The sequence below is a fragment of the Arvicola amphibius genome, chromosome 3, assembly GCF_903992535.2.
Source record: "Arvicola amphibius chromosome 3, mArvAmp1.2, whole genome shotgun sequence".
Taxonomy (NCBI): domain Eukaryota; kingdom Metazoa; phylum Chordata; class Mammalia; order Rodentia; family Cricetidae; genus Arvicola; species Arvicola amphibius.
The window spans coordinates 89525255-89552490 of NC_052049.1; the positions used below are offsets into that span (position 1 = coordinate 89525255).

The window sequence follows — 27236 nt, forward strand, 5'->3', positions numbered from 1 at the left end:
GAGACTGATGGCCCAAGTCCCATCCCAGGACACAGGTAAAGGCTGAAGAACCTACTCCTCAAATTGTCCTCTGACCGGCATTTGCTCACCTTGGAACAGATACAAAATAAAAAATAAATTTCTCGCCAGGCAGTGGTGGCGCACGCCTTTAATCCCAGCACTCGGGAGGCAGAGGCAGGCGGATCTCTGTGAGTTCGAGACCAGCCTGGTCTACAGGAGCTAGTTCCAGGACAGGCTCTAAAGCTGCAGAGAAACCCTGTCTCGAAAAACCAAAAAAAAAAATTTCTCTCTCTTTTAAAAAAGATTTATTTATTTTTTGGTTTTTTTGAGACAGGGTTTCTCTGTAGCTTTGGAGCCTGTCCTGGAACTAGCTCTTGTAGACCAGGCTGGCCTTGAACTCACAGAGATCCACCTGCCTCTGCCTCCCAAATGCTGGGATTAAAGGCATGCGCTACCACTGCCCGGCTAAGATTTATTTATTTCATGTACACTGGGGTTTTGCCTGTATGTATGTCTCTGTGAAGGTGTCAGATCCCCTGAAACTTGAGTTACAGGCAACTATGAGCTGCCATGTGGGTGCAGGGAATTGAACTCGGGTCCTCTAGAAGAGCAGCCAGTGCTGTTAACCACTGAGCAATCTTTCCAGCCCCTGTAACACATGTTTTTAATTTAAGTGCTTCTATGGCAAAATGGGAGCGGAGTCGGGAGACTCCTAAGAAACTGGCGGGCTACTGAGCCCTGGATACACAGCAGTGATCAAGAGATACTATCTCAGACCAGGTGTGGTGTCCCAGCACTCAGGAAGCAGGAGCAGGTAAATCTGTGAGTTCCAGGACAGCCTGGTCTACATGCTACCTAGTTTCAGGATAGTTGGCTATATAGAGGGATCTTGTCTTTTTTTTTTTTTTTTTAAGGAACCCTATCCCCTGCTCCAACAAGGCAAAAAGTTAGGACTACGCAACACTGTCACAGAGGCAGTACAGCACATCCATGCACATATCACATGCACACCCACATGCACACAGCAGCACACATACACACACCACTCCTGCACACATCACATGCGCACAAGCACATGCATATTATCACATGCACACATTACTCATGCACACACATCCATACAAGCACACAGCAGCACATGCACACACCACACATGCGCACATGCAATGCATATTATCACACATCATGCATGCACAAATCACATGCGTGTGCACATCACATGCACAGAAGCATGCAGCAGCACACGCACATTATTATATATACACACATCATGCATGCACAAATCACATGTATGCACACATTGCATGCACACACACACATCACACAGAAACATTCAGATTAAAGAATAACACTAGAGGGCTGAAGAGCTGGCTCTGAAGTTATCAGCACTAGCTGTTCTTCCCAAGGGTGGGGTTAGATTCCCAGCACCCGCAAGACAGCTCACAACACCCTGTAACTCAAGTTCCAGGGGATCTGCTGCCCTCTTCTGGGCTCATCAGACATAAGCCATTTGTGTGGTACACTTACATATATGCAGGCAAAACTCTCATACACATAATAAAAAATAAATAAATCTTTTAAAACCTCTTGCAGGAGCTGGACAGTGGTGGCACATGCCTTTAATCCCAGCACTCTGGAGGCAGAGGTAAACAGATGATAGTGAGTTCGAGGTCAGCCTGATCTACAAAGTGAGTTCCAAGACAGCCAAGGCTGTTACACAGAGAAACAGTATCAAACAAATAAACAAAAACCTCTTGAAGTTAAAACCAAGGAAGTCTTGGGCACTCCCTGTGGAAGGAACCCTGCCCAGAAATAAGTGAATGAGCCATGTGAACGCTGGTTGGTAGAATGCAGTGTAACAGACATGAAGCTGGCCTGCAGGACACCTGACGCACACCTGGTTCCAACAATAAATACATTGCAATGGAAAAAAAGAAACCAGTGTAACCGAGAAACAGAAGGATTTGGAACGGTGAGGAGCATGGCTTGGCATGAGCAGATCCCAGGCCTTTGGCAAAAATCCTCCATGCACCAAAATACAGCGGGTAAGTAAACAAATGAGTCTCTGAGGAAATTGCCTTGGCACTGATGCAACAGTGATTTTGGTTTTTCGGGACAGGGTTTCTCTGTGTAGCTTTGGAGCCTGTCCTGACACTCCCTCTGTACAACACGCCAGCCTCGAACTCACAGAGATCCGCCTGCCTCTGCCTTCTGAGTGCTGGGGTTAAAGGCGTGCGCCACCACCGCTCAGCAATAGTGAATTTTTTTAGGCAAGGTCGCACTCTCTAGTCCTGGCTGCCCTGAATCTCACACAGACCTATCAGCCTCTGCCTTCTGAGTACTGGGATTAAAGGCACGCTCTATCAAATTCAGCTCTCAAATTTTTTAAACAAGATTGTATGTGACTGGGCTTGGTGATATGACCTTGTCTTCTGGAGGCTGGAGCACTGAGGTAGTGGGGCAGCGAGTTCAATATGTCTTGACAGAACCTGCACTGACAGACATGGTGCCACCCTCTCATGGTACCAACACCCCCAGTCCATTAAACAGCAAGCAATAGCACATATCCATGACAGCTGCAGGACAAGTGTGCTTCCGGCTTTGCAAACTAAGCCATCCCTATGGCTTTATGTGGCTTAAGAACTCATTTCTGGCTGGGCGGTGGTGGTGCACACCTTTAATCCCAGCACTCGGGAGGCAGAGGCAGGAGGATCTCTGAGAGTTTGAGGCCAGCCTGGTCTACAGAAAGAGTTTCAGGACAGGCTCCAGAACTACAGAGAAACCCTGTCTCGAAAAACAAAAACAAACAAAAAACCTCATAATCCATTTGTGGCCCTTGGAACAGAATCAAGGGCCATGTGTGCACAACGGGCAAGAGCTCTTCCTCTGAGCATACCGCCCAAGGCCCATCCTGCCTGCGAGGATTAAGAGTTTGTGTTGCCATGCCCAGCCTCCATGAAGTCTTTAGAAGCCCCTGGGGAGGCTGTTATTTCTCTGCCTTTCACAACTGCATCTACTCCTACTGCCTGTCTCAATCTCACCTCGTCATCAAAAACACCAGAATAGTAATAAACATTTATTAAACACTTATCTGTGTTTCTCTCCTAAGCAATTTAAGCACAACCATCAGTGCTCTTTATCAGTCCTATGAGGTAGAAAGGCTGACCATCCCCATAGTTGAGACATGAGGCCCAGAGATCAAGACATTTTCCTGAGGTCACACAGGACCTCCTGTGAGTGTGTAGGCAAGTGCATATGCAGGTGTGTGGCCATGTGTTTGTGCAAAGGTCAGAGGACAACTCTGGGTACTCTTCCTGAGGCACTGTCACACCATGTTGTTTGGAGGCAGGGACTCTCATTGGCTGAGTGTCACTGAATGGACTAAGCTGCTGGCCAGTGAGCCCCAGGGAGTTTCTGTCTCTTCCTCCCCAGTACTGGGACAAGCTGGGAATTGAATTCACATCCTCATGCTTGCAAAGCAAGCACTTCTGTAAGCGCTTCACTGACTGAGTAATCTCCCCAGCCTCCAGCAAGCAGTTATGGGGTGCCTTCTGTATATCGGGAACTGATCTAGCTAGTGGCTTAGTCGCTAGGGAAGGAACCCAGGTCTTCCCCGCTGCTAAGCACGGGCTTTGCCACACACCCCAGCTTGATTGGTGGTTGAGGGGTGATCAGAAGTGTCCAGCTTCTTCTGAAGTCTCATTCTATCTGTATACCAGCCATGCCACCTTGCTGAATATGGACCCCAAAGCCCTCAGGTGTCCAGCAAAGCAAATAGTTTCCTCCCAGCTGGTAAAGATGATGGGTCTCCACTGTGAAACAATGGACAGACCCAAATGAAAGACTCGAGGATCCACTTGGCCCTTTTGCACATCCAGGGTCCGTTCAGGTTCGAGGTCAAGGAAGGAAAAGGGGTTTCTGGGCAAGAGTGAGGTGTAGAGCGTGTGGAGGCTTCTCCGTGGGGCCCATCTATCCCGACACCCTTGACCATCAGCACACGCTGAACACTGAAGGCACCTGGCCTTGATACTTCTCCTGGGCTGTCTTGAGGATAGGCACAAGGTTCTGGAACGTGGGCCGGAAGGAGGCCTCCGCCTCCCAGCAGTTCTTCATGAGGAGATAGATCTCACACGGACACCTGTCAGGACGAGGCAGCCGCTCTCCTCGTTCCAGCAGCTCTGTGAGCCTCAGCACGGTCATCTGGCCCTGGGTGACGCCGATGAGCTCCATGAATTTCTGTGGCACAATTGACAGCAACTATTGCACCAGCCACCAACCTGTGTCCCAGGTATGTGTGTGCCCGTGCGTGTACATGGAGCGTGCATAGACAAGGGGGGGCTGGAGGGCGACAAAGACGTCCCGTTCCATCCTTCTCTGTCCTAGTCCTTTGAGACAGGGTCTTCCACTGAATCTGATGTTAGTCTGGTGGCCAGCAAGCCCAAGAACTCTGTGTCTACCTCCCACAGTTCTGGGGTTCTATGCTGCATACTCATACAGCCATGCCCTGATCACCATTTCATGTTGGCATGTGTGTGGGCACATGTGTGGAGGGTATGGAGACAGGAGGTTGAAGTCAGGAATCACTGTGACGGAGCTGCCCTTATCCACTGAGGCTCCCTGATATGACTAGTCTGGCTAGGCAGCCTGCTCTAGGGATCCCATCTTTGCCTTCCTAGGCTGGAGTTAAAGCCGGCTACCATGCCCACCATGCCCACCTGACATTCAAGTGAGTTCTGGGGATCCAAACTTCTGTCCTCATGCCTATGAGACAAGTGCTTAACTACTGAGCCTTGTTTCCAGCTCCCATACTTTTTTTTTTCGAGACAGGGTTTCCCTGTAGCTTTGGAGCCTGTCCAGGAACTAGCTCTTGTAGACCAGGATGGTCTCGAACTCACAGAGATCCTCTAGCCTCTGCCTCCCGAGTGCTGGGATTAAAGGCGTGCGCCACCACCGCCCGGCTTGGTGGCTTCTTGGGACCATCTCTCAGTTCACTCTTCTCTTTGCCCCGCCCCATGGCCATGTCTAGTCCTCTGCCTTCTTCCCCTGCTCTGGACTCTTCCATAGGCCTCTGCTCTACTGCCCTCATGTTTACAATTAAAAACCTCCCCCTTGCCGGGGGTTGGTAGCCAGCTTGGTCTACAAGAGCTGGCTCCGGGACAGGCACCCTCACTTTATATATCTGGTACTGAAAACCCCACTTTATCCAACCTCCACGTGTGTGCTGTGGCATGTGGGCACACACAACAACACGCAATAAACAGGCGAAAAACCATTCAGACAAACTCCAAGGAAACAAAACAGTTCCCACACTGCCAGGCAATACAAGGCCTTCACACATCAGGCAAGGCTAGGCTGAACAGGCTAGTGAAGAGCCTGCCTGTGTTGTGGGGCTGAACTTGAAATGCCTGCTTTTCTGGAAACGTCCCCAGCAAACACAAGGGTAGAATGAGGTAGCTGTCACTCACCGTGGGGGGGCTCTGCCTAGAGTCACAGTAGGTCAACAGCTCGTACAGGGTCACCCCGAAGGACCAGACATCTGACGCATAGTAAAATTTACACTCCTTCAGACATTCCGGGGCATACCTGGAGACAGAGGAGGCTCAGAACTGGCTGGCTGGCCCTGCAGTTCACATCCAGTCAGAGAAGCCCTGAGAATCTAGTTGGGACCTCACCCTTCAGGGAACAGCCTGAAGGGTTTCAGACTTAGTAAACCAAGCCAAATTGCACTGCAGGGCTTTAGTTCTGCCCCTTCCGTGCCTAGGCCCCGCCCAGCTTCCCTCTGCATCCCAGAGTTTCCTTCCCCCTCCCTCATCCCCGACTGTATCCACTCCTGATCACCAGAACACCGGGCTGTCCCCGTCCTCGCGAACGCGGTAGTACTCGTGGCCTTCAGGCACTGCCTTGGCTAAGCCGAAGTCTCCGATCTTGACCAGCCTGTCATTGTCCAGAAGCACGTTGCGCGCGGCTAGGTCTCGGTGAATGTAGTGTTGCCCGTGCAGGTAGGCCATGCCCTGGGGTGGGGCAGGGCGAATCAGGCTCTGCTACGGCCTGAGCAAGCAAAAGGAGGAGCCAGAGCGAGGCTTGGGGCGAGGCCAGCAAAGCTAGAGAGGAGGGTGTTGTAAGGGGCGGGGTCAGGCAAAGGCGGGTGAGTTTAGGAATGTGCAAATCTCTATAAGGTTAGGAGTGGGGCTTTGGGGGCAAGTTAGGCTGGGGTGCAACTAAGAAGATGTGGGGTTCGGTGGGCGGGGCCAAGCAGAGCTGGACGGGTCTAGAAATATTCAACCCTCTACAAGGTTTGGGATGGGGCTTGCAGATACTAAGCCAGGCAAGGTAGGCTAAATAGGTGGTGGTGTTGGGGAGGATTAGTGGGAAGAGCCAAGAAAAGGTGGGTGGGTTCAGTCATAAGGAAACTAGGGATTAGGGGTGAGGCTTATAGGGGTGTGGCCAGGTAACCTGGACACAAAGTAAAAGGAGTCCAGTCCAAGAGCAAGAGCATGGACAGAGATAGACCCCTTCAGGACCGACAGAAACAGGGGTGGTCCGCTCTGCATCCCACCTCGCAGATCTGCTGGGCAAACAACAGGAGCTGAGCCAGCCCAACGCTGTGCCGTGGCAGGTAGTCCCGAAGGCTGCCCAGGGGGACGTATTCCATGACCAGCTGTACAGACTTCTCTCCTGTCAGGAAGAGACCACAGGGGCTGGACGCTGACAGAGGGTTGGAATCCCAGTATCCTGGAGCTCTGGGCACTGCACAGATCGGCCTGGGGGAGGGGGGCAGGACCAAGACCCGTGTGCCCCGTGCACAGCAGGGCAGGTCCATCGAGAGGGACCCATGTAGAACCCTGTTCCTGTGCTAGGAAGGTGTGTGTGTGGGGGGGTGGGCTCCTGTTCATCCTGGCCCCTACCTAGCCACACCCCTACGGCAACTGAGCCAGGATGGTTAGGCCCTGCACCCACACACCATGACCTGGCACACCTTGGTCCTCACAGCAGCCTTTGTACTTGACAATATGCTCGTGGTACAGGGTCCGCAGGATTTCGATCTCCCGCTGCCAGCCTGAGCGGAGCTGGGGACCACATCCCTCCTTCAGGGCTTTCACAGCCACCATCTCGCCAGTGCCATCGTTGGTTGGATCATAGCAGTACAGGCTGACCTTGCCAAAGTGACCCTGGCAGAAGTGGGCAGGACAGTCAGAGCCAAGCGGTAGAGCTTGCTAGGCCCAATGAACTCCCTTCTCCCAAAACCGAGGAGTCTCCCCATCTTCCTCTCTCAAAACTATGCCTTCTGTTTGCTTGTTTGTTTGAGAGAATCACACTGGAATTTGATACACAGACCATGCTGGCCTCAGACCCAGAGCTCCACCGGCCTCTGCCCCGACGGTGAGTGGTGAAGGCCTGCCTACCATGATTGGCCCTCGAAACTGTTCTTAAACAAGACTTCCTTCAGATGCATCCCAGCCCTCCCCCTTCCTCCAGCTCTCCAAACCCCACCCAGACATCGCTAACCTATGCCCCAGCCATCCACTCCCACCCCAGCTCCCCAGCCTAGCTCTCACCTCGCCCAAATCCCGGATCTTTTTCAAATAACGTTTGTGGAAAACTGTGGGGTCTGACGCTGCTGAGTCTGAGTTCACAGCCGAGATACCCACTAGATCTGGAAAAGCCAAGGCCTTCAGTTAGACCCTGGTCTTTCCCAAACAGTATCACGTGACTGGCCCCTGCTCGCCAGCATCCCTCTCACCTGGACACCTTTAGGTGAGTCAAAACCTGCCATGCACCATGCCCCATGCACCGTGCCCCAGTGCAGACTTTGGATGGGCAGTGCTTGCACCGTCAGGAACTCCAGCTGCGCACCCAACCCCCAGGGCCCTGGCTCACTCTGTGGCTGCAGCCTGGTGAGGTCCCGCAGAATGGTGCGGAATGATGGCCGCTGTGCTGGTTCGTAGGTCAGGCACTGGCGGGTGAGTGTGGCCAGCTCCGGGCATGAGGGCTCGGGCAGCTGGTGCTGCTTTGTGTAGAATCGTTCTTTCTGTGGGGGTGATTACCCCAGACAGTGAGCCTCCCATTCTACCCACACCTTCCCCAAAAGGCACAGCCAAGTGGTATGGCTAGCTCAGACGAGAACCTGGCCATTTTTATGCCCATTTTACAGAGAAGGCAGCTGGAGCTGTAATCGTTACAGGAATCAGGACCAAGTCCGGCTGGCTCTGCAAAGCTGGAACAGGTCCCCCAAGCCCTTCCTAGCTCACTGCTTCCATTGCTCAATCTTTCCTCCCTACCCTCAGCTCAGCTCCTTTAACGCCCCCAGGCCTCTGCAAAAGCTGTGTTTGGAATCAGGCTGCACTTCCTAGCCCTGCTCACGAGCAAAAGTCTACATTTAATGAAACATTCTCTAGGAAACTTTTCAGCCCCTTAGATGAACCAAGGAACCCTTCAAGAGTCCACAGAAATCCTTAGGACATACCTCGGAGGGGTGACGACCCTGCAGGGGTGCATCACCGTCAAAGCAGATCTCAAGAAGGGTGGCACCAAAACCCCACATGTCTGTGGCAGTACCCAAGCTACTGGCCTCTCCAGACAGGCACTCAGGAGCTGTCCAGGGGATGCGTTCCACCCGCTCTGGGAGCACAGGTTACAGATCAGTAAGGGCAGAAAGAGCAGGGGAAGGCCTCCCTATGCCCAGCACCACTCCAGAACTCACCCTCCCTGGAGAGGGCACCTTGGCCCACGCCAGGATCACTTAACTTGATGAAGGGGCTGGTACCCTCCTCTAGCCCCAGCCGTGCCAGCAGGACGTTCCGGCCACATACGTTCCCGTGAACCAGATTCTTATCCTCCTGGGTGGTAAAGGAGGAAAAGTGCGTGACTCCTAGGGATGGGTCCAGATTCCACCCACCACCCTATCCATAAGGCTCCTCCCCACAGGGATAGTTTGTGAAAATGACAACTGTCAAACTATTGGGATAACAATATAATGTTATCAGTACCAGGTAACACCAGGAGCTGAGTGGGTAGCCAAGGTTCTTGGCCAGGAACAAAAAGGTAGAAAGACCTCACTGTAAGTCTCCAAACTCCCCTGCCCCAGGGCCTTTGCACAGACTGTTTACACACACACACACACACACACACACACACACACACACACACACACACACAATGATCTTCCCAAGATTCCCTGGCAGCAACTTTCCTCTCCTGTCAGGTGAGGCCAGCTCAGTCCCTCTCTTTCCAATTCTGCTTCAGTGCCAAGTGCTAACCATGCCTCACCTCCACGTCAGCTCATGTGGCCCTTAATTCTGTCTGCACTGTGTGTGTGTGTGGTACTCCTGAGGGAGTATGCCTGTGGATTCTGTCTGCACTGTGTGTGTGTGTGGTACTCCTGAGGGAGTATGCCTGTGGAGGCAGGGATGGATGCTAGGTGGTGTCCTCACTTGCTCCCCGCCTTATTCTCAGACAGGGTCTCACACGGAGTCTGGTGCTCCCTGATTAGGTAAGCCAGCCCGACCCTCCTGTCTTTGCCTCCCTGGTGCTAGAGTTACAGACATCTGACTTTTCATGTGGGTGCTGGGGATCACGTCCTCATGGCCGTACAGCAAGCATTCATCATGATCTCCCCAGATCCCCTGCTCAGCTCACACTGCTTCCTAACAGTATTTTGTTACTGCTCTAAGCACAGTTAGCCCTCTCTCAACACAGGCCACCTTCAGATGGAGCCAAGATAAAAACTGAAGTTAGGTGTCAGGCATGGTAATGTAAGCCTGTCATCTCAAGAGGCAGAGGCAGGAGGATCAGGGGTTCAAAGCCAGTCTTGGTTACATAATGCATCTGGGACCAGCCTGGGCTACATGAGACGACTTGGCAGCATGTGCCTGTTTGTAACCCTAGTGCTGGGGAGGTAGAGACAAGGTACATGCTCGGTTCCACAGGCTGGTTACTTTAGTTGTATAGTTGTATAGGCGAGTTCTGGGTTTGGTGAGTCCCTGCCTCAAGAAGTAAGAAGAACATCTTATTCTTCTTAAATAAGGACGACCTCTTGGCTCTCGCCTAGGCACGCACACACTGCTTAGCAGAGGATGGCCCTGACTCCCCAGTGCAGCACTGCAAGCACACACACATCACACCCTCTCTAGACAGAGCCAGGCCTGGAATCCAGGGCTCTGTCTGAGTGAGGCAACTGAGCTCCAGCCCCAGACCCTTTCCCAATGCTTGCAACAGGGTGTTGTGTAGCCCAGGTTAGCCTCAAACTCATTATATAGCTTAAAATAACTGAATTCCAGACTCTTCTGCCTCAGTTCCTACATGCAATGGCATGTCTGTGTTCTGTGTTGCCATGCCTGGCTTCACTGCACCCCATTTTCTCTCTCTCTCTCTCTCTCTCTCTCTCTCTCTCTCTCTCTCTCTCTCTCTCTCTCTCCCTCCCTCCCTCCCTCTCTCCCTCCCTTCCTCCCTCCCTCTCTCTCTCTGACACAGGGTTTCTCTGTGTAGTTTTGGAGCCTGTCCTGGAACTCACTCTGTAGACCAGGCTGGCCTCAAACTCACAGAGCCTGCCTCTGCCTCCTGAGTGCTGGGATTAAAGGCATGTGCCACTACCACCACCACCTGGTTTGTACCCCCTCAGGTCCACATACCAGGTAGCTGAGGGCACTGGCCAGCTGCTGAGCCACAATCATCTTCCAGGTCATAGGCACTCGGCCCCTGTTTCGCCGTAACCACACATCCAGGGGACCGTGTTCTACGAACTCTGTCACAATGATATCTGCAAAGATTCAGCTGCTAGAGGGGCAGTCTCCTGCCTCTTCCTCCAGAGACCAGGACAGATGGTAGGGCTGGGCTGAGTTTGCATTGTGGGTGGGGACTTTAAGAGCAGAGAAGAGGGCCAGGCAGAGGTGGAAAGGGGAATCTAGACACAGAATAAGTGTCCAAGCAGAGGACAAGACGGAGTGCAGGAAGTAGAGAGGAGGTGGGAGGGGGGTGGGCTGAGGTGTGCAGCAGGAGGCCAGGCACAGGCTGGAAAGTAGAATCAGGGACACACATGGGAGCACTGCAGGGTCACAACTGGGGTCAGTCTGTACAAGAAGCTCAGAGGGACAGGCAGGGAAAGAACAGAGGTATCTAAGCAGGGTGGGAACATAGGGTGACTGAGATCACAACAGGTCTGGGATCTGCCTGGGGCCACTGTGCTGAAGGGCTCAGAGTATGGCAAAAGGAATTATGGGATGACTCCGACAGAGCTAGACATCATGGTCTGGGTCAAGGAGACTGGGCAGAGCAGGTATAGAAAGGGGTCAAAGGAAGGGGGAGGCTCAGAGTACAGTACAGCATTCAGAGGCTGCTCATCCGTGTGGTGAGGAGTGGACATGCTGAAGATCAAGGCCTGATCTCGGACTACAGGAGACAGTGACAGTCAGATGGTTTTGGTGTGGCTCAGAGGCAGAGCCCTGCCTAGAATCCCCCAGTGAAGACCTGGAGGTATGGCTCAACGATAGAGCCCCTGCTTGGAATACCATACAGTGAGGAGCTGGGGGCACTGCTTAGGGGTAGTCTTTACCCCACATGCCACATGGTGACAGCCTGGGTTCCATCTCCAGTATCCAGTACCACCAAAAAAAAAAAAAAAAAAAAAAAAAAAGATTGGTGAGTCAGGATATCAGGATACAGGCCAGAGAGAGGGTACAGAGGGGTGGAATTCAATTCAAACCCAGTTGGGTATTGGGGTGAACTCACTCTCTGAGCCACGCACGCAGACACCATGCAGGAAAGCCAGGTGCATGTGTGAAACCTGGCTCATGAGGCTGGCTGTTTCATAGAAGGCCTGTGGGGACAGGGCAGGTCAGGCTCCTGCAAACCCACCCCATCCCTCACAGTCGTCCTCTCCAGACACCCCAGGGCCAGCCTTGTATAATTACCAAGGCGATGTCATGGTGACTGGGGTCCAGGACTTTAAGCACCACTCGGAGCTGCTGCCCACTGCCCCCGCCAGGCTCAGGAGGACATCCACTGTCGGTTTTGCCTTCGTCAGGGCCTCCCACTCTTAGAAGGCCCTCGTAAACATTGGTCCTCGTGCCTTGACCCAAGTGGGACAGCTGCAAGAGGAGCTACTGAATGTAGCAGTGCTGGCTCCGCCCCGCCCCGCCCCGCCCCGCCCCCTCCGCATGCCTTGCCATGGAATACCCACCTGCGTGATTTCATCCTGGTGAACTCTGTGGAAGCTGAGCTGGCTGAGGTTGAGAGGCCGGGTGTGGGCACTAGACCCCCGCATGACCAAGAGGTTAGAGATTTCTAGGCACAGGAGCAGAGACACTGCCCTCGTGGGCTGGCTTCAGGGCACACAGTGTCATCCCCACCTGGTGCCTCTGGGTATCCTACTCACCTCCTGGCCGGGGCAGGCAACAGTGGTGCAAAGGGAAGCAGTCGTCACCGGCCCGCAGCGAGCAGCCCTGCAAGGCGACCCGAAGGTCCCCCACGCTATCGAAGGAGCGACCCCAGCCATCTAGCACAAAGGCTCCAGGTTGCTGGGTGATGGGGAACTTTCGGAGGCGCAAGCCCTTGGGGCCGCTGTTGGGAGCCTGGGAAGGTGGGAAGGAGATATGAGCAGGGGTCGGGCGGGGCTCAGAGCCCGCTTATGATAGGTGCACCTCTCCAGCCTCCACCCCGGCTCCACACCCACTGAGTCTCGATGGGCCACAGTGAGGATCAGGCGGTGGAGGTGGCTGGTGCTCCACTGGATCAGGTAGAGGCCATCCTCCGGCCACAGCTTGGCTTGCACAAATGGATCCCTGGGAAAGGAAGAGGACGGGAACGCCATCAGCCTCCTGTAGTCACTGTGGGACCCAGCTAGGCAATGAACACAGGAGACCTGCTCAGAGACACACACACATCAGCCAGACACAAGTCAGAGAAAGATGTGGCAGTGCATACCTGTAAGGCCAGCTCTCAGGAGGCTGAAGTCACATGATCACTTAAAGTTCAAGTTCAGTCTGGGCTACATAATACGACTATGTCTCAAGGAAAAGTGGAGGGAATGGAGACTTTAGAAGGTCAGAGCTCAGATCTCTGCACCCATGTGGGATTCTGGGAATAGTAGCATGCACCTGTAATCCAGCCCTGAGGCTTCAGCTCAGCTAGTCTAGCCAATCAGCATCTCCAGTCTCAGTGAGAGACCCGCCTCAAAAACTAAAGTGGTAACAGGGCTTGCTGTTCCCGTAGGGGACTAGGGGTTCACTCTTGGCACCCACACTTCACACCACCTGTGACTCCAGCTCCAAATAATCCCATGGGCACCCACATACATGTGGCATACATTCAGATACACATATATAAACATGAAGAATTAAAAGAAACCAATGGAGAGCGACTGAGGAAGACACCCAAGGCCACCTTGGCTGCCATGCATGCACACACATGCAGATAAAACCTTCAGGGAGCCTGCAAGTGGATAAAGGCACTTGAAGCCTGATGACCTGAGCTCGACATCCAGGACCCACGTGGTAGAATCAGAGAACTGACTCCTGCAGGCTGCCCTCTGACCTCCCCATATACACTATGACATGTCTCCCTGCACATAAATAAATGTATAAAACATCTCAGAACTACTGACAATAGGTGAGTACATACATGAATATATACATATGACCACTGACATAGATACATGTAAGAACAGTCACCTGTGCCTAACATCAAACACAGCCACTGACAAAGTGACAGATGCTGAGACAAGAAAACAGCCGTCTGGGGGACTGGAGAGATGGCTCAGAGGTTAAGAGCATTGCCTGCTCTTCCAAACGTCCTGAGTTCAATTCCCAGCAACTACATGGTGGCTCACAACCATCTGTAATGAGGTCTGGTGCCCTCTTCTGGCCTGTAGGCATACACATAGACAGAATATTGTATACATAATAAATAAATAAAATAAAATAAAACAGCCATCTGATGTTACATGGCCGCAACAGGACAGAGTTACTTCCAGTAAAGAGATAGTCATTTGGCCCCAAAACACAGATCATGGATGCAGTTCGTCACCATGAGTCACAGGGCCACGTGGGTACACCATTTCCATGTGTTCTGTCCCCTCTGAGGCTCATGTCAGGTCCTACACCCAGTGAGGACGTGTCAGACATGATGGGCTGCAGAGATGGCTGCTCTTCCAGCGGACCCAGGTTCAATTCTCAGCACCCAGAAGGGGGCTCTCACCTGTTCTGTAACTCCCAGCCATTGTGGGCACCAGATATGCACATTGTGCAGGCAGAAAAACAAAACAATCACACACAAAAAACATACATATAAAATTAAATTACAAAAAAAAACTTTAAAAAAAGGTAGACATAAACCAGGTGTGGCAACACAATCTCTAGTCCCAGCTCTGGGAGGTTGGAGGCAAAGAGACAAGGAGTTTGAGGTCACCCTCGCAGAATTCAAGCCCAGTCTGGGCTAACTGAAACCCCGTCTCAAAAACAAATCAAGGGGCCAGGGAGATGGAAAACTCCAATCTCATGACCTGAATTTGTTCCCCAGCACCAAAATGGTAGGAGAGGATGGACTCCTGGCTGCCTGGTGACCACCACTCACGTGCTGGAGTACTGGTGCACGCCACCACACCCAGTTCAAGCAGTGCTGGGGGCTGAACCAAGGGCTTCATCCACTAGCAAGAACCACGGCTTGCTACAGCTGAGTTACAGCCACAGATTAGACTTTTTACTGTGTCTGTGCATCTGAGTATGGGTGTACATGTCACTGTGCGCATGTCAGAGGTAGCAGTCCTGGTCTTCTGTCCTGTTAGAGGCATGAGCCTCCAGAGAGTCCATGTCTACCTACCATGGCACTGAAGGAGTGCTGGGACTCTACACACAAGCTGCTGAGCCACGTGTCTTCTAGGCCTCATTCAGACCATCACAGTTTGGCAGGCACTCTATCTGCTAAGTCATTTCCCAAGTCCCCTAAACAGTTTTCCTACAACTTAATTTTGAAGGCTGAAGAGATGGCTCAGGTGTTAAAGGAGCTTACTGCCCTTCAAAAGGATGCAAGTTCAGTTCCCAGCACCCACATTGGGTGGCTCACAACCATCTGTAATACCAGCCCCAAGAGGATCTGATGCTCCTGGCCTCTATGGGCACCTACACTCAAGTGTGCAGACATACCACACACATAATTTAAAATAATAAAAAATAAATATTTAAATTTAATTTTGAGCTGGGCAGTGGTGTGATACGCCTTTAATTCCAGCAGTCGGGAGGCAAATGCAGGCAGATCTCTGGGAGTTCAAGACCAGCTTGGTCTATAGAGTGAGTTCCAGGACAGTCATGGCTACACAGAGAAACCCTGCCTCGAAAAACAAACAAAAAAATACAATTTAAATTTGAGATAGGCTCACTATGTAGTCCAAGCAGACCTGCTTGGATTAGGCTGCACGCTACCACAGCTAACCTCTTTTCTTCTTAAGAGTCCAGACTAAGGCATTTTATCATAGTAATGAAAAAATAAACTAGCAGAAGGGCCTTGACATCTCAGAGGTGACAACAGCAACAACAAAAATAGGGACTAAAGGGAGTCATACACAGAGGCCAGACAGTCAGACACAAACATGGTGACACTGACGTGGCCCACAGCTGACTGGGCTGGCGGCAGCTCCCCGGTGTAGTGGCAGCTGCATGAACACACAAGGACACAGCCTCTGGCACAGCCAGCCCTGCCACCCTCAGGCCGCCATCACTCACATCAGCGGCCCATGGATGCCGTTCTGGATGCTCGTCAACAGCCGCGGGGGTGCCACCTCATGGCACAGGTAGTGGCTGGAGTCGGCGGTCAAGCGGAAATAGCCATCCACCAGGGCCACAAAGGACAGGGCTTCAGCCCGGGAACGGAGGCACAGCAACTGTGGGCCGGGGGACATGGTCAGGGAGCCTGGCAGAACAGGCCCGAGCCACCTGCACCAGCCTGCTGCCCAGGGGCCCCACCAAGCACTTGTTGTCCTGAAGGTGGATGCGCACGCGCCAGTCCTGTAGCACCACGTGGGAGATGTCCTGGAAGTCACAGAAGTAGGTCCAGGATGGCTCCCCGGGACTCTTTGCCAGCCGCGCCGCAACCTCGGGGGCCTTGGCTTTCTTCCCAGATCGGTTGCCTTGGGGATTCCCTCTGCTGTTACCTCTCGCAGATTCCTAAAAACCATGCCAGGGAGTCGGGGGTGGAGGTGGGGTGAGGCAGGGGACAGACAGGGCAAGGATAGTTTATAGTTTATTGTATGTGCATTGGTGTTTGGCCTGCATGTGAGTCTGATCTTGGAGTTACAGACAGTTGTGAGCTGCCATGTGGGTGCCAGGAATTGAGCAGTCAGTGCTCTTAACCACTGAGCCGTCTCTCCAGCCCTTGCAAGGTTAGCTTAATTTCCCCTCAAAGGACAGAAGGAAGCTGGGCTCAAGCTCCTAACTCCAAAAGTCAGAAAGTTGCAGGAAGATCAACATGACTGCAAGTCCAGCCTGGGCTACACAACTGAGTTCTGGGTCAGCTGGAATTACAGTACATAAGACACTAACTCAAAAAATAAAAATAAGCCGAGCAGTGCTTGCACACGCCTCTACTCCCAGCACTCAGAAGTCAGAGGCAGGCAGATCTCTATGAGTTCGAAGCCAGCCTAGTCAACAGAATGAGTTCCAGAACAGCCAGGACTACACAGAGAACCCTCTTCCAAAACAAAACAAAACAAAACAAAACAAAACAAAACAAAACAAAAAAACTCCCAAGGGTCAGGAAGATGTCTCAGCGGGCAAAAGTGCTTGCTTCCAAACCTGATGACTGGAGTCTGATTCCCAGAGAAAAACCCGCTTCCCCAAGAGATCACCTGACCTCGATGTGAACACCCTGCCTGCGCCATGCCTCCACAGTCAGACGAGGACAGGGCTCACTTGAGCTACCCGGAGGAGCCCACAGCTGAGTGCTCACCTGGGTCTGCAGTGGACGCCACTGGATACCTCTAGTGCCTGTCACTAGTACCTCGTGGGTGGGAAGCCTGGTGGCCAGCTCTGGGCCTGGGTCCCCAGTAGTCTGCCCACTGTTCTGGATGTAGCAGGGGTCTCTCTCAGGCTGGTCCAGCACCTCCAGATGACACACCGGTATGTGCTCCGAGCCAAATCGAGGAGCTAGGCGCTCCAGGGTGGCCAAGTACTTAACCATCACAACCTGCTGGGAGAGGTGGCCAGGCCGAAAGGCCCTCAGGAATCGTCGGAAGACTCTGCGTAGACGCAGGCGCGTGAGCGCATTGTGCTGATGGATGTGCTGGCGGAAGGAACGAGGGATGCAGTTCTTAAAGCTGAAAGAGGACACAGGGGACATGTCAGAGCCTGGGTAGCCAGAAAGGCTGGATGACATGGGGTAGTCGCTGAACCTCTCTGCTGCCTAATGTAGACAGCAGGCCTCTGTCATGAACGCAAGGATAAAGACCCCAATCCCAGCACTATACAGTGAAATTCTGTCTCAACGGTTTTTATTTTTATTCCTCATGTGTGTGTGTGTCCCCACAATAGTCGGGAGAGGGTGTCAGATTCCTCAGAACTGGAGAGTGGGTGTGAGGCACCGTGTGGGTGCTGGAAACTGAACTCCGGCCCCTCCAGGAGCAGCCGGGAGCACCCAGCCATCTTCCCAGCTCCTTACCTTACCTTTTATATTATAGAATGTAGCCCAGGCTGGCTTGGAACTCACTGTGTAGCCCAGGTTGACCTCAAACTTGAAGTAATCTTCCTAGCTCTACCTCCAGAGTCCAAGAATAATATGTATACCATCATATCTGGCCCTATTTTTTTAATTTATTTATTTGTATTTTATGTGCATTGGTGTTTTGCCTGCATATGTCTGTGTGAGGGCATTGGAACCCCTGGGACATGAGTTATAGACAGTTGTGAGCCGCCATGTGGGTGCTGGGAATTGAACTCAGGTCCTCTGGAAGAGCAGCCAGTGCTCCTAACCACTGAGCCATCTCTCCAGTCCCTGACCCTAATTGTTTGTCTTGTAATTCTTCTGTCTCAGCACATTGGTGACTATGACTACAGATCTATGCCATGTGCCTGGCCAGAGACAGGGCCTTCTGAGCTTCCAGAAACTGCCTTCCAGAAGTCTATATCCTGTACCCACAGGGAACCCCTAAAGGCTGGGCTTTTATAGGGTTCTTTCTTTTCTTTTTGAGACAGGATCTCTATGTAGCCCTGGCTGTCCTAGAACTCATTCTATACATTAGGCTGCCTCAAATGCAGAGGTCCTCCTGCCTCTGCCTCCAGAGGACTAGGATTAAATGTGTGTTCCACTATACTCAGCTTGAAGTAATGTCTTCAAAAAAACTGAGTAGGCTGGGTAGTGGTGGTATACTCCTTTAATCCCAGTATTAAGGAAGCAGAAGCAGGAGGATCTCTGAGTTCAAGGCCAGCCCGGTCTACAGAGTGAGTTTCAGGACAGCCCAGGGCTACATAGAGAAACCCTGTCTCAGAAAAAAAGGGAAAAAAAAACAAAGAAAATAAACAAGCAACATAGATAATTAATGTATACTCTCTGAATCCACTCAATTCCTACTCAATTCTTCTACATTTCATGTTTGTATTTCTTTTTTTTTTTAAGACTGTACTATTTGCCAGGTGGTGGTGGTGCACACCTTTAGTCCCAGCACTTGGGAGCAAGGCAGAGACATGCGGATCTCTGTGAGTTCAAGACCAGCCTGGTCTACAGAACGAGTTCCAGGACAGGCTCCAAAGCTACAGAAAACCCTGTCTCAAAAAAAAAGACTATATTAAAGACTATATTATTTTTTATGTGCACGCTGTGTGTGTGCCTGCGCTGCGCATGTGCGTGCCAGTGAAAGCCTAAAGAGGGTTTGGGGTCCCTTGGGGCTGGAGTTATAGACTGTTGTGGGTCACCCATTGAAAGTGCTGGCAACTGAACTCAGGTCCTCTGCAGAGTCAGGTCTGCTGAGTCTGTGTTTGCATTTCCTTTAGTACCCAATCTGCTTTACCAGATGTAAGCTCCCAGAGGTGGCACTGTGTGTGAGTCCACAGCTGGTGATCAGTGTCTGCTGGATAAACCAAGGCAACACGAAAGGTCCACCCTGGTGCCCTGGGTGTGGGGAGCTCCAGCCACTTATTCCTAATTGACACTCCATTTCCACTCACCTGATCTCTCTGGCCATCTCCTCCAGGGGGACACCGCGGCAGAGAGCAAGGTGGCAGAGGTGCAGAAAGGCCATGCCCAAGCTCTCGTTCTTAAAGTGATGGATCTCCTCCTCACTAGACAGGTCCCGCAGAGACACCACATCATTCATGAACTCATGTTTTCCCTGAGGGGTAGAGGGGCACATAGGAAAGGGGAGGGAAGGTGTTCGCTTTATTGCCAACAAACTCTAACTCCCTGCTTCTAGCACCTTGTGGGGGAGAGACAAGTACTTTCCTAGAAAGAGCAAATGCACATCACAGAAACACCATGTGCACCACCTCCTCATGATTTGGAGACCATGTCAGACATTACTAATCAAACGGAGCACTCATTCACTCCAACTTCTTTTGGACAGCTAAAAAATGCCAGCGAGTAAGAGCTGAATCGTATTAGCTGCAGTGGAGTGGGAAGTGGGAGTCCTCTCCCTCCCTGCTCATACCTGCTCAAAGAGGTATTCAAATGAGGCAGAGTCCAAGAGCTGCACACCCTGCTCTGACCCCGGGGAACCACATCGGTACACAGCTGGCTCTTGGGGACTCATGCCGTGCCAGTTCCGGAAGTAAAACCTGCAAGAAGGGAAGGAAAAGCAGAGCCAGGGAGGAGGCTTGATGGGTCATTAACGTCGTGTTTCATCTGAGAGACTGGCATGGTGGATATCCTGCACTTCCCTCTACACGGTGGCACTCGTGAACACACACACCTTCCAAGAGACCTGCACTTACCTCATTCGGAAATACAGCTTTAGGCTCACATCTCGGGATGTGTCTAGGATGTGGTTTGGGGGCAGCCAAACCTTGGCCTGTGCATCATAGAGGGCAAAGAGATTCAAGCAGGGTGGAGTGATGCCTGGAAGACGGGAGGGATGACGTCAGAAGCCCCATCAGCTGCAGACCTTAGCTCTGAGGATGCTGCAACCCACTGACTCCTGCCACATCCTCTTCCCACGCCTCTCCTGTCTATGACTTATCAAATACTGATAGACACACAAGGCAGTTCAGAATTTTCACCATGTCAATGCTTCCCAGAACTACGTCTCCCAGATTCCTTTGCAGCTAAGATAGGAACATTGGACTAAGTGGCATGTGATTCCAGAACTCTGGAGGCTAAGGCAGAACAAAAGTCATTATCTGCTTCATATAAGTTGGAGGTCAGTCTGAGCTACAGGAAACCCTGTCTCAAAAACAAAACAAAACAGGTGGCACGTGCCAGCACTCAGAAGGCAGGGGCAGGTGGATCTCTGTGAGTTCCAGGTCAGCCTGGTCTACAGAGTGAGTTTCAGAACAGCCAGGGCTCCACAGAGAGATCCTGTCTCAGCATACACTCAACATACAAACAATAAGAACAAAGGTTTCAGCCTGTCAGATAAACACAAATTGTTCTCCAAAGTTATTACACATAACTTCACTACAGGTTTGATAAGGTACCTCGTTTGTGAAACAGCTTTCTTTCTTTCTTTTTTGTTTTTGTTTTCAAGGCAAGGTTTCTCCCTAGCTTTGGTGGCTGTCCTGGAACTAGCTCTTGTAGACCAGGCTGGTCTCGAACTCACAGAGATCTGCCTGTCTCTGCCTCCCGAGGGCTGGGATTAAAGGCGTGTGCCACCACTGCCCAGCTGTGAAACAGCTTTCTAACATGCCAACTGCTTTACTCTCCGCCTCAACTGTTCCATGACTCTCTATTACTGCCCATTGAGAAATCCCAACCCCTTCAGTACTGAGTCACCAGGACCTGGCTTCTGTCTCTGATGCTTGATTTTAATTTTTCTGATTTGAGATGGGCCTCACAGAGCCCAGGGTGGTCTCTAAGTTCATATGTAGCTGAGGCTAGCCTTGAATTTTTTTCTGTGCTTCCTGCCTCCGCTTCCCAGAGTACAGGGATGACAAATTTGCACCACTGAGCCTGGTTCAGCGGTGCTGGAGATGGAAGCTAGGGTTCTGTACGTGCTGGGTAAGTGTTCAACCAGGGAGAGTGCCAACTTCAGCCCTAAGCCTCAACTTTTACTTCCTTTTCCCAGTTCTTAGAGCCGCACCCCAGTCAGCCTGAAGGTCTTTTGGTTCCTCAAACAGGGCGGTCCCTGGGACCTGTGTGGAGGCCATTTTCTCCATAGGGTTCAGGTCCCGTTGATCACATCAACACGACAGAAAGTCGGGCAGTGAGAGATGTCGCAGTCAGATTGCCAGCACACTCCCTGTGACGGTCTGAACATGTCCTAACGTTCACAAGCTGGGATCTTAATCAACAAAGCCTGTGTTAATGGAATGCAGGGCAGAACTTTGGACGCGTGACTAGGTCTAAACGAGGCTGGGGGTGGGGCCTAATGACAGCTTTAGTGCCTTTATTTGGCGAATACTGAGGATAGAAATTAGAACTTTGCACAAACTGGGCAGGTTCCACTGAGCCACACCCTAACACCTCACTGGGGGATTCTGGGAAGGGGTTGTAACACTGGGTCATATGCCAGCCCCTCACTGGGGGGCTTGTTTTTTTTTTTTTTTTTTTTTTTTTTTTTAGAAAGATTTATTTATTTTTATATGCATTGGTGTTTTGCCTTGTATGTCTATGTGAGGGTGCCAGATACCCTGGAACTGGAGTTACAGACAGTGTGAACTGCCATGTGGGTGCTGGGAATTGAACCTGGGTTCTCTGGGAGGGCAGTCACTGCTCTTCAGCACTGAGATGAGCATTTCTAGGCAAGAGCTCTACCACTGAGCCTCAGACATATTTTGAGACAGGGTCTTCCTGTGTAGTTAGTTTGGCCTGGAACTTGTGATCCTCCTGCCTCAGCTTCCCAAGTCTGAAATCACAGACACCCCCGGCTCAGCAGTGTTTTCCTTCCTTGCCCCTCTGGAATAAGAGCTCCCCACTGCCCCCAACTTAAGCTGGCACTCAGACTCACTCTTCTTTGTCCAGTGAGTGCGAAACACACCACCAGCTGCCCGCGAGGCTCCACACTCACCGACTTTGTGTGCAATCTGGATACAGATGTCCTCGGCAGTCAGGGGCGTCTGGCTGATGGTGACCCAGGGCTCCCCGCCCTCTGGCCCAGCCCAGTGCAGCAGCACCATCAAGCTTTCCGTGGGTGCCAGGGGCTGAGCTTCCGCGCCATCTGCCTTGCTGTCTTCTGACATGGTTCTCCACCCACACAGAGGCATATCTGCCACCATTCACTGCTGGTTAAGGACAGGCCGTTAGATTCCAGCCACAACCCAGAGGACTCTTAACTCCTCAGCTTCCCACGCACCCAGGCTGAAGCCCAAAGGAAAGAGTGGGGGTCTTGCCTTCCCTCAGCCTCAGTACATACAGTTGTTTGCAGGCAGGAATACTGATTGACTTGAGACTGCAGTTTTTAACTGTAGCAAAGCCATCTTATAGTTTTGTTTAATTTTGTGTATTTAGACAGTTTCATAGACAGGTTTGCCTCCAACTTAATGCTGGACTTTTTCTTAGAGATTTGTGCCGTATGTGGGGGGTGCCCATGGGTGTGGGTGCCCAGAGAAGACATCTTCTCCCATTGACCTGGAGTTCCAGGCAGCCATGAGCCACTCGATGTGGGTGCTGGGAACCGAACTCCCGTTCAGCCTCTGAATCGAACCATATAACTAGGCCCCATTTGTGTTCTTTTTAAACAATTCTCACTCAGGAGGCAGAGGCAGGCGATCTGAGCTAAAACCATCTGGTCTACAGGGCAAGTGCCAGGCCAGCCAGGCCTACACAGAGAAGCCCTGCCCCAAAACAAACAAACAAAAAGCAATTCTCAGGCAACTCAGGCTGGCCTCAAATTCACTAAGTAGACAAGGATGTTCCTGAAGTCTGATCCTAATGTTTGAATCTCAAATGCAGGGATTACAGGTGTGCAACTGCTTCTTTGGCTTTTTAATGTCCCCTTTTAAAATTAATTAATTAATTTTTGAGGCAGGGTTACACTGTGTAGCCCTGGTGGTGGCCTGGAACTCACAGAGTTCTGCTTAGTTCTTCCTCCAGAGTCTGACCTGTGTGTCAGCCCAGAATATTGGAGCATGCCTTGAATCTCAGCACTTAGGAAGCAGAGGCAGGCAGATCTCTGTGAGTTCGAGGCCAGCCTGGGCTACAGAGATAGTTCCAGGAAGAGTTAGGGCTACACAAAAAAGTCCTGTCTCTAAAAACCAAAAATGAACAAACAAATAAACAACAACAAAATAAAAACGTGTTACCTACCACCCAGGAAGTATTTATTTAGTTTGAAACAAGAGCTCATTATGCTTTTTCCAGACTGCTTTTCAATCCCTACATTCATGCAATCCACCTGCCTCAGCCTTCCAAGTAACCGGGACTACAGATGTACAGAGTGCCAGCAGACCTACCCCTCCTGTCTTGTGTTTGGGAGGGCAGAGGCTCACAAGGTCTGCCTACAGCTGCTGGGGCCTCTTCCTCCAGCCTCCTGACTGCTGGAACCGCAAACACGAGTCACCACAGCCCGCTTTCTGCTTCAGTGATCTTACAGCAATGTGAGCAGCCACTCTGAGGTGCACGAGGAGGGGAACATTCGCCTGCTATCCCAGTACTTCAGAGGGATCAAAGTCATGCTCACATACCTAACTATCCCTGGCTGGTCAGCCAGGGATACATAAGATTCTGTCTTCACGTAAGTACACAGGGGCCTGGGCGAGGGTTCAGTGGGCAAAGGCACCTGCCACCAAGACTGATGACCTGAGCTGTATCCCTGGCCCCCACACGATGGAAGGAGACAAGTGACTCCTAAAATTGTCCTCTGGGCTACACAAGTGCTATATATACTTTTATAAAAACAGCATAACAGGGCTGGAGAGATGGCTCAGTGCTTAAGAGCACTGGCTGCTCTTCCAGAGGACCCAAGTTCAATTCCCAGCTCCCACGTGACAGCTTATAACTGCCTGTAACTCTAGTTCCAGGGGACCTGACACCTTTACACTGATATACACACAGGCAAAACACCAATGCACATAAAATAAAAATTAAGAACATAAAAATACCATAAGAATACTAAATAAAAATAAGATAGGGGTGGTGGTGGTGCACGCCTTTAATTGGAACACTTGGGAGGCAGAGACAGGTGGTTCTCTGTGAGTTTGAGGCCACCCTGGTCCTATAGCGTGAGTTCCAGAACAGGCTCCAAAGCTACAGAGAAACCCTGTCTTGAAACAAAACAAAACAAAAAACCAAAACCAAAACAAACAAACAAAAAAACTTTTTAAAAAAGCCATTTTGCCAGGTGGTGGTGTACACCTTTAATCCCAGCACTCGGGAGGCAGAGGCAGGTGGATCTCTGTGAGTTTTAGACCAGCCTGGTCTACAGAGCTAGTTCCAGGACAGGCCCCAAAAGCTATACAGAGAAACCCTGTCTCAAAAAATCATAAATAAATAAATAAATAATAAAATAAAACCATGCAGTGGTGGTGCATGCCTTTAATCCCAGCAATTGGGAGGCAGAGGCAGGTGGATCTCTGTGAGTTTAAGGTCAGCTTGGTCTACAGAGTGAGTTCCAGGACAGCCAGGGCTACAATGAGAAACTCTATCTCAAAAAACCAAAACGAAAAAAAAGTAATAATAATAAAATAAATTTAAGCAAAGCACATTAGTGCATGCCTTTAGCCTCAGAACTCTGTGAGTTTGAAGCCAGCTTGATCTAAGTAGTTCCAAGCTAGTGAGATGCTGTCTCAATCAATTAGTCAATCAACCAATCAATGAGTTTCTGCTCTGAACAAAGTTCCCAGAAGGTAGGTGGGCTTGATGCAACAAACCTGGTGGTGTGTCTTGGAACTTTCGTATGACCTCAGGCAATGCACTTAACCTCTCTGGTACTCCATTTCCCTGTGTGAAGCGGAGACGTTGAGACATAAAAAGATGTTCCAACCTGGTTCGGCATGGTACTGGGCCAACAGGAACCTGAACTAGGCAGGAAAAACAACCACCACCAAATATGACCCAAAGAGACTGCACTGGGGTGGAGGAGCAGCCAGCAGGGGCAGAGCGCAGGCATCCTCCATGCTCTATGCCCCGGCTTCATCCCAATACCACCAGAAAAGCAGTGCTGAACAACAGGGCCAGGGTCCAACCCTTCAACTCAAAGCGTAGAAGAAGAGCACCAACTGCTCTGAGTTGTCTTATGGCATGCACGCACACACAAATACAGTTAAAGACATGTGACTTAGCCAAATCCAAACGAGCTTCACCATCATGACTTTTCTTTCCATGCCTGAGATCCACCCCAATAGGTGACCAGGGCTGCTCTCACTTCCCATGGGGGGATGCTCACCTGGGTCGCCACATTTCAGGGACGACGTTCCACAATTTAAAAAACAATTCTGTGAGCATGGTGCACGTGTGTATATGTATAGGCATATATGTACATGGCATCTGTGTGTGCATATCTGGCATAAACATGTATGTACATGAGCATAAGTGTGCACTAATAGTGTATGGGTATATGAAGGTATATGAGTGTGTATATGCATGGTATATGTTAATGTGTGTATGGTGTTATGGATGTGTGCATAGTGTATGCAGGCATATATGTGCATGGTATATGCATGTGTGTACATGCATAATGTATGCGTGTGTGTGCACCTAAGTGTGAAAGTCTGCTCCCTGTATGCACACATGGAGGCCAGAAGTGTACATCAGGTCCTTCCTCTATTACTTTCCACCTTAGTTTCTAAAATGCGTGTGAACGTTTTGCATGGATGTCTGTGCTCTACCTCATATGTGCCTGGTGTTGATGCAGGCCAGAGGAGGGGATCGGATCCCCTGGAACTGGAGTTATACATATGGTTGTGAGCTGCCATGTGGGTGCTGGGAACCAAGTCGGAGTCTTCCGAAAGATCAGCCAATGTTCTTAACCCTGAGCCATCTCTCCTGCCCCTTCACCTTGTTTACTGAGACAGGGTCTTACTAAAGCTAGGGTCACTGTTTTGGAAGCCCCTAGGACCTTCTTGTTTCTATCCCCTAGTGTTGGGGTGACATGTGATGGTTGCCACACTCCACTTTATGTAAGTTCTGGGATTCAAACTCGGATCCTTCTGCTTGCAGGCACTTTACCAACTGAGGGAATATTCATCCTTTATCTGATTTTATATTGGTCTGTGTAGCCCAGGCTATCTTGGAACTCACCCTGTAGCTCACACTGTCCTCCAACTCATGGTGATCCTTCTGCCTCAGTCTTCTAAGTACTGGGATGATACACTACACTCAGCATTTCATGATATATATGTACATATACACATGTGTACATTTTTTGAGGCAGCATTTTACTATATAGCCTCGGCTAGCCTAGAGCTCACAGAAATCCCCTTCTCTGCCTCCCGAGTGCCGAGATCGCAGGCATACATATGCCAGCACACCCAGCCTTGAGCCCACCAGCCTTAATGATTTATGTTACTGTAAGAGCTCTGAAAGTCAGATCTGCCAGTACTTATCTCCTCTCATGGCCAGTGTTCTCATGCAGTAAGAAGAGTAACCAGTGGCTACTTCAAAGGCTCAGTGGAAAGTGTTTGACAAACAGTAAACGTTTAATAGATGTTACCATAATCTATTCACGTTCAAAACGCCATCCTGGGGACATGGGGCCTTTGGGAGAGCCTACTTCCTCCTTCCCGGTTCCCAAAGATCCTGGCCCAGCTTTGAAGAGGAATATGGGGTTTGTACTTGCAGAAGCTGCATCTGTCCCCACCCATCGCCCGAAAACCTGCCGACCCTTCTGGCTCAGGCAATAACTGCACTGTGCACTCTCCAGGAAAACGACAAGTACGGAGACAGAGGGTGCTCCCGGTCCAACTCCGGGGAAGTGCTAGTGCTGGCAAGCCCCCCGCCTCCTCCCGCCTGCGTCCCAGGGGCGCCCCTCCGCACTCACCCTTTGCAGGGTACTCAGGCTTGGACCCTGGACCCCGCCCCACTGCCGCGGGGAGCAGCTGCAAATCCACAACCGACGCGCCGCGGGCCATTGGCCGCCTGAATCGCGCATGTCCTTTGGCCGCAGTCCGTCCCACTAGGCCTATGATCCTACGTTCCTATTGGCCATCGTACAAGAATAGCCTCGCTCTGAA

General features: G+C 51.2%; 1 protein-coding gene across 6 annotated transcripts; it reads right to left on the bottom strand.

The window, feature by feature from the left end:
* Nucleotides 1-3063: 3063 nt before the first annotated feature.
* Tyk2 (tyrosine kinase 2) lies at nucleotides 3064-27192 on the bottom strand. 6 transcript variants are annotated; one of them, XM_038323254.1, is made up of 24 exons: nucleotides 27044-27185; nucleotides 24936-25005; nucleotides 22136-22346; nucleotides 19905-20028; nucleotides 19622-19748; nucleotides 19143-19306; nucleotides 16933-17299; nucleotides 15951-16151; nucleotides 15711-15868; nucleotides 12668-12776; nucleotides 12371-12566; nucleotides 12176-12279; nucleotides 11907-12083; nucleotides 11725-11812; nucleotides 10629-10756; nucleotides 8702-8837; nucleotides 8465-8619; nucleotides 7879-8029; nucleotides 7557-7654; nucleotides 6977-7169; nucleotides 6557-6675; nucleotides 5839-6011; nucleotides 5466-5583; nucleotides 3064-4236 (listed from the first exon to the last, which is right to left on the bottom strand). In XM_038323254.1, exons 3-24 carry the CDS (start codon nucleotides 22341-22343, stop codon nucleotides 3991-3993), a joined length of 3540 nt encoding a protein of 1179 aa, XP_038179182.1. In that variant the 5' UTR covers nucleotides 22344-22346; nucleotides 24936-25005; nucleotides 27044-27185; the 3' UTR covers nucleotides 3064-3990. The 6 variants fall into 6 exon arrangements, with proteins under 6 accessions (XP_038179182.1, XP_038179179.1, XP_038179185.1 ...); XM_038323251.1 differs by having other exon boundaries at nucleotides 22136-22349; XM_038323257.1 differs by having other exon boundaries at nucleotides 22136-22349; nucleotides 24936-25080; nucleotides 27044-27115.
* Nucleotides 27193-27236: the final 44 nt, after the last annotated feature.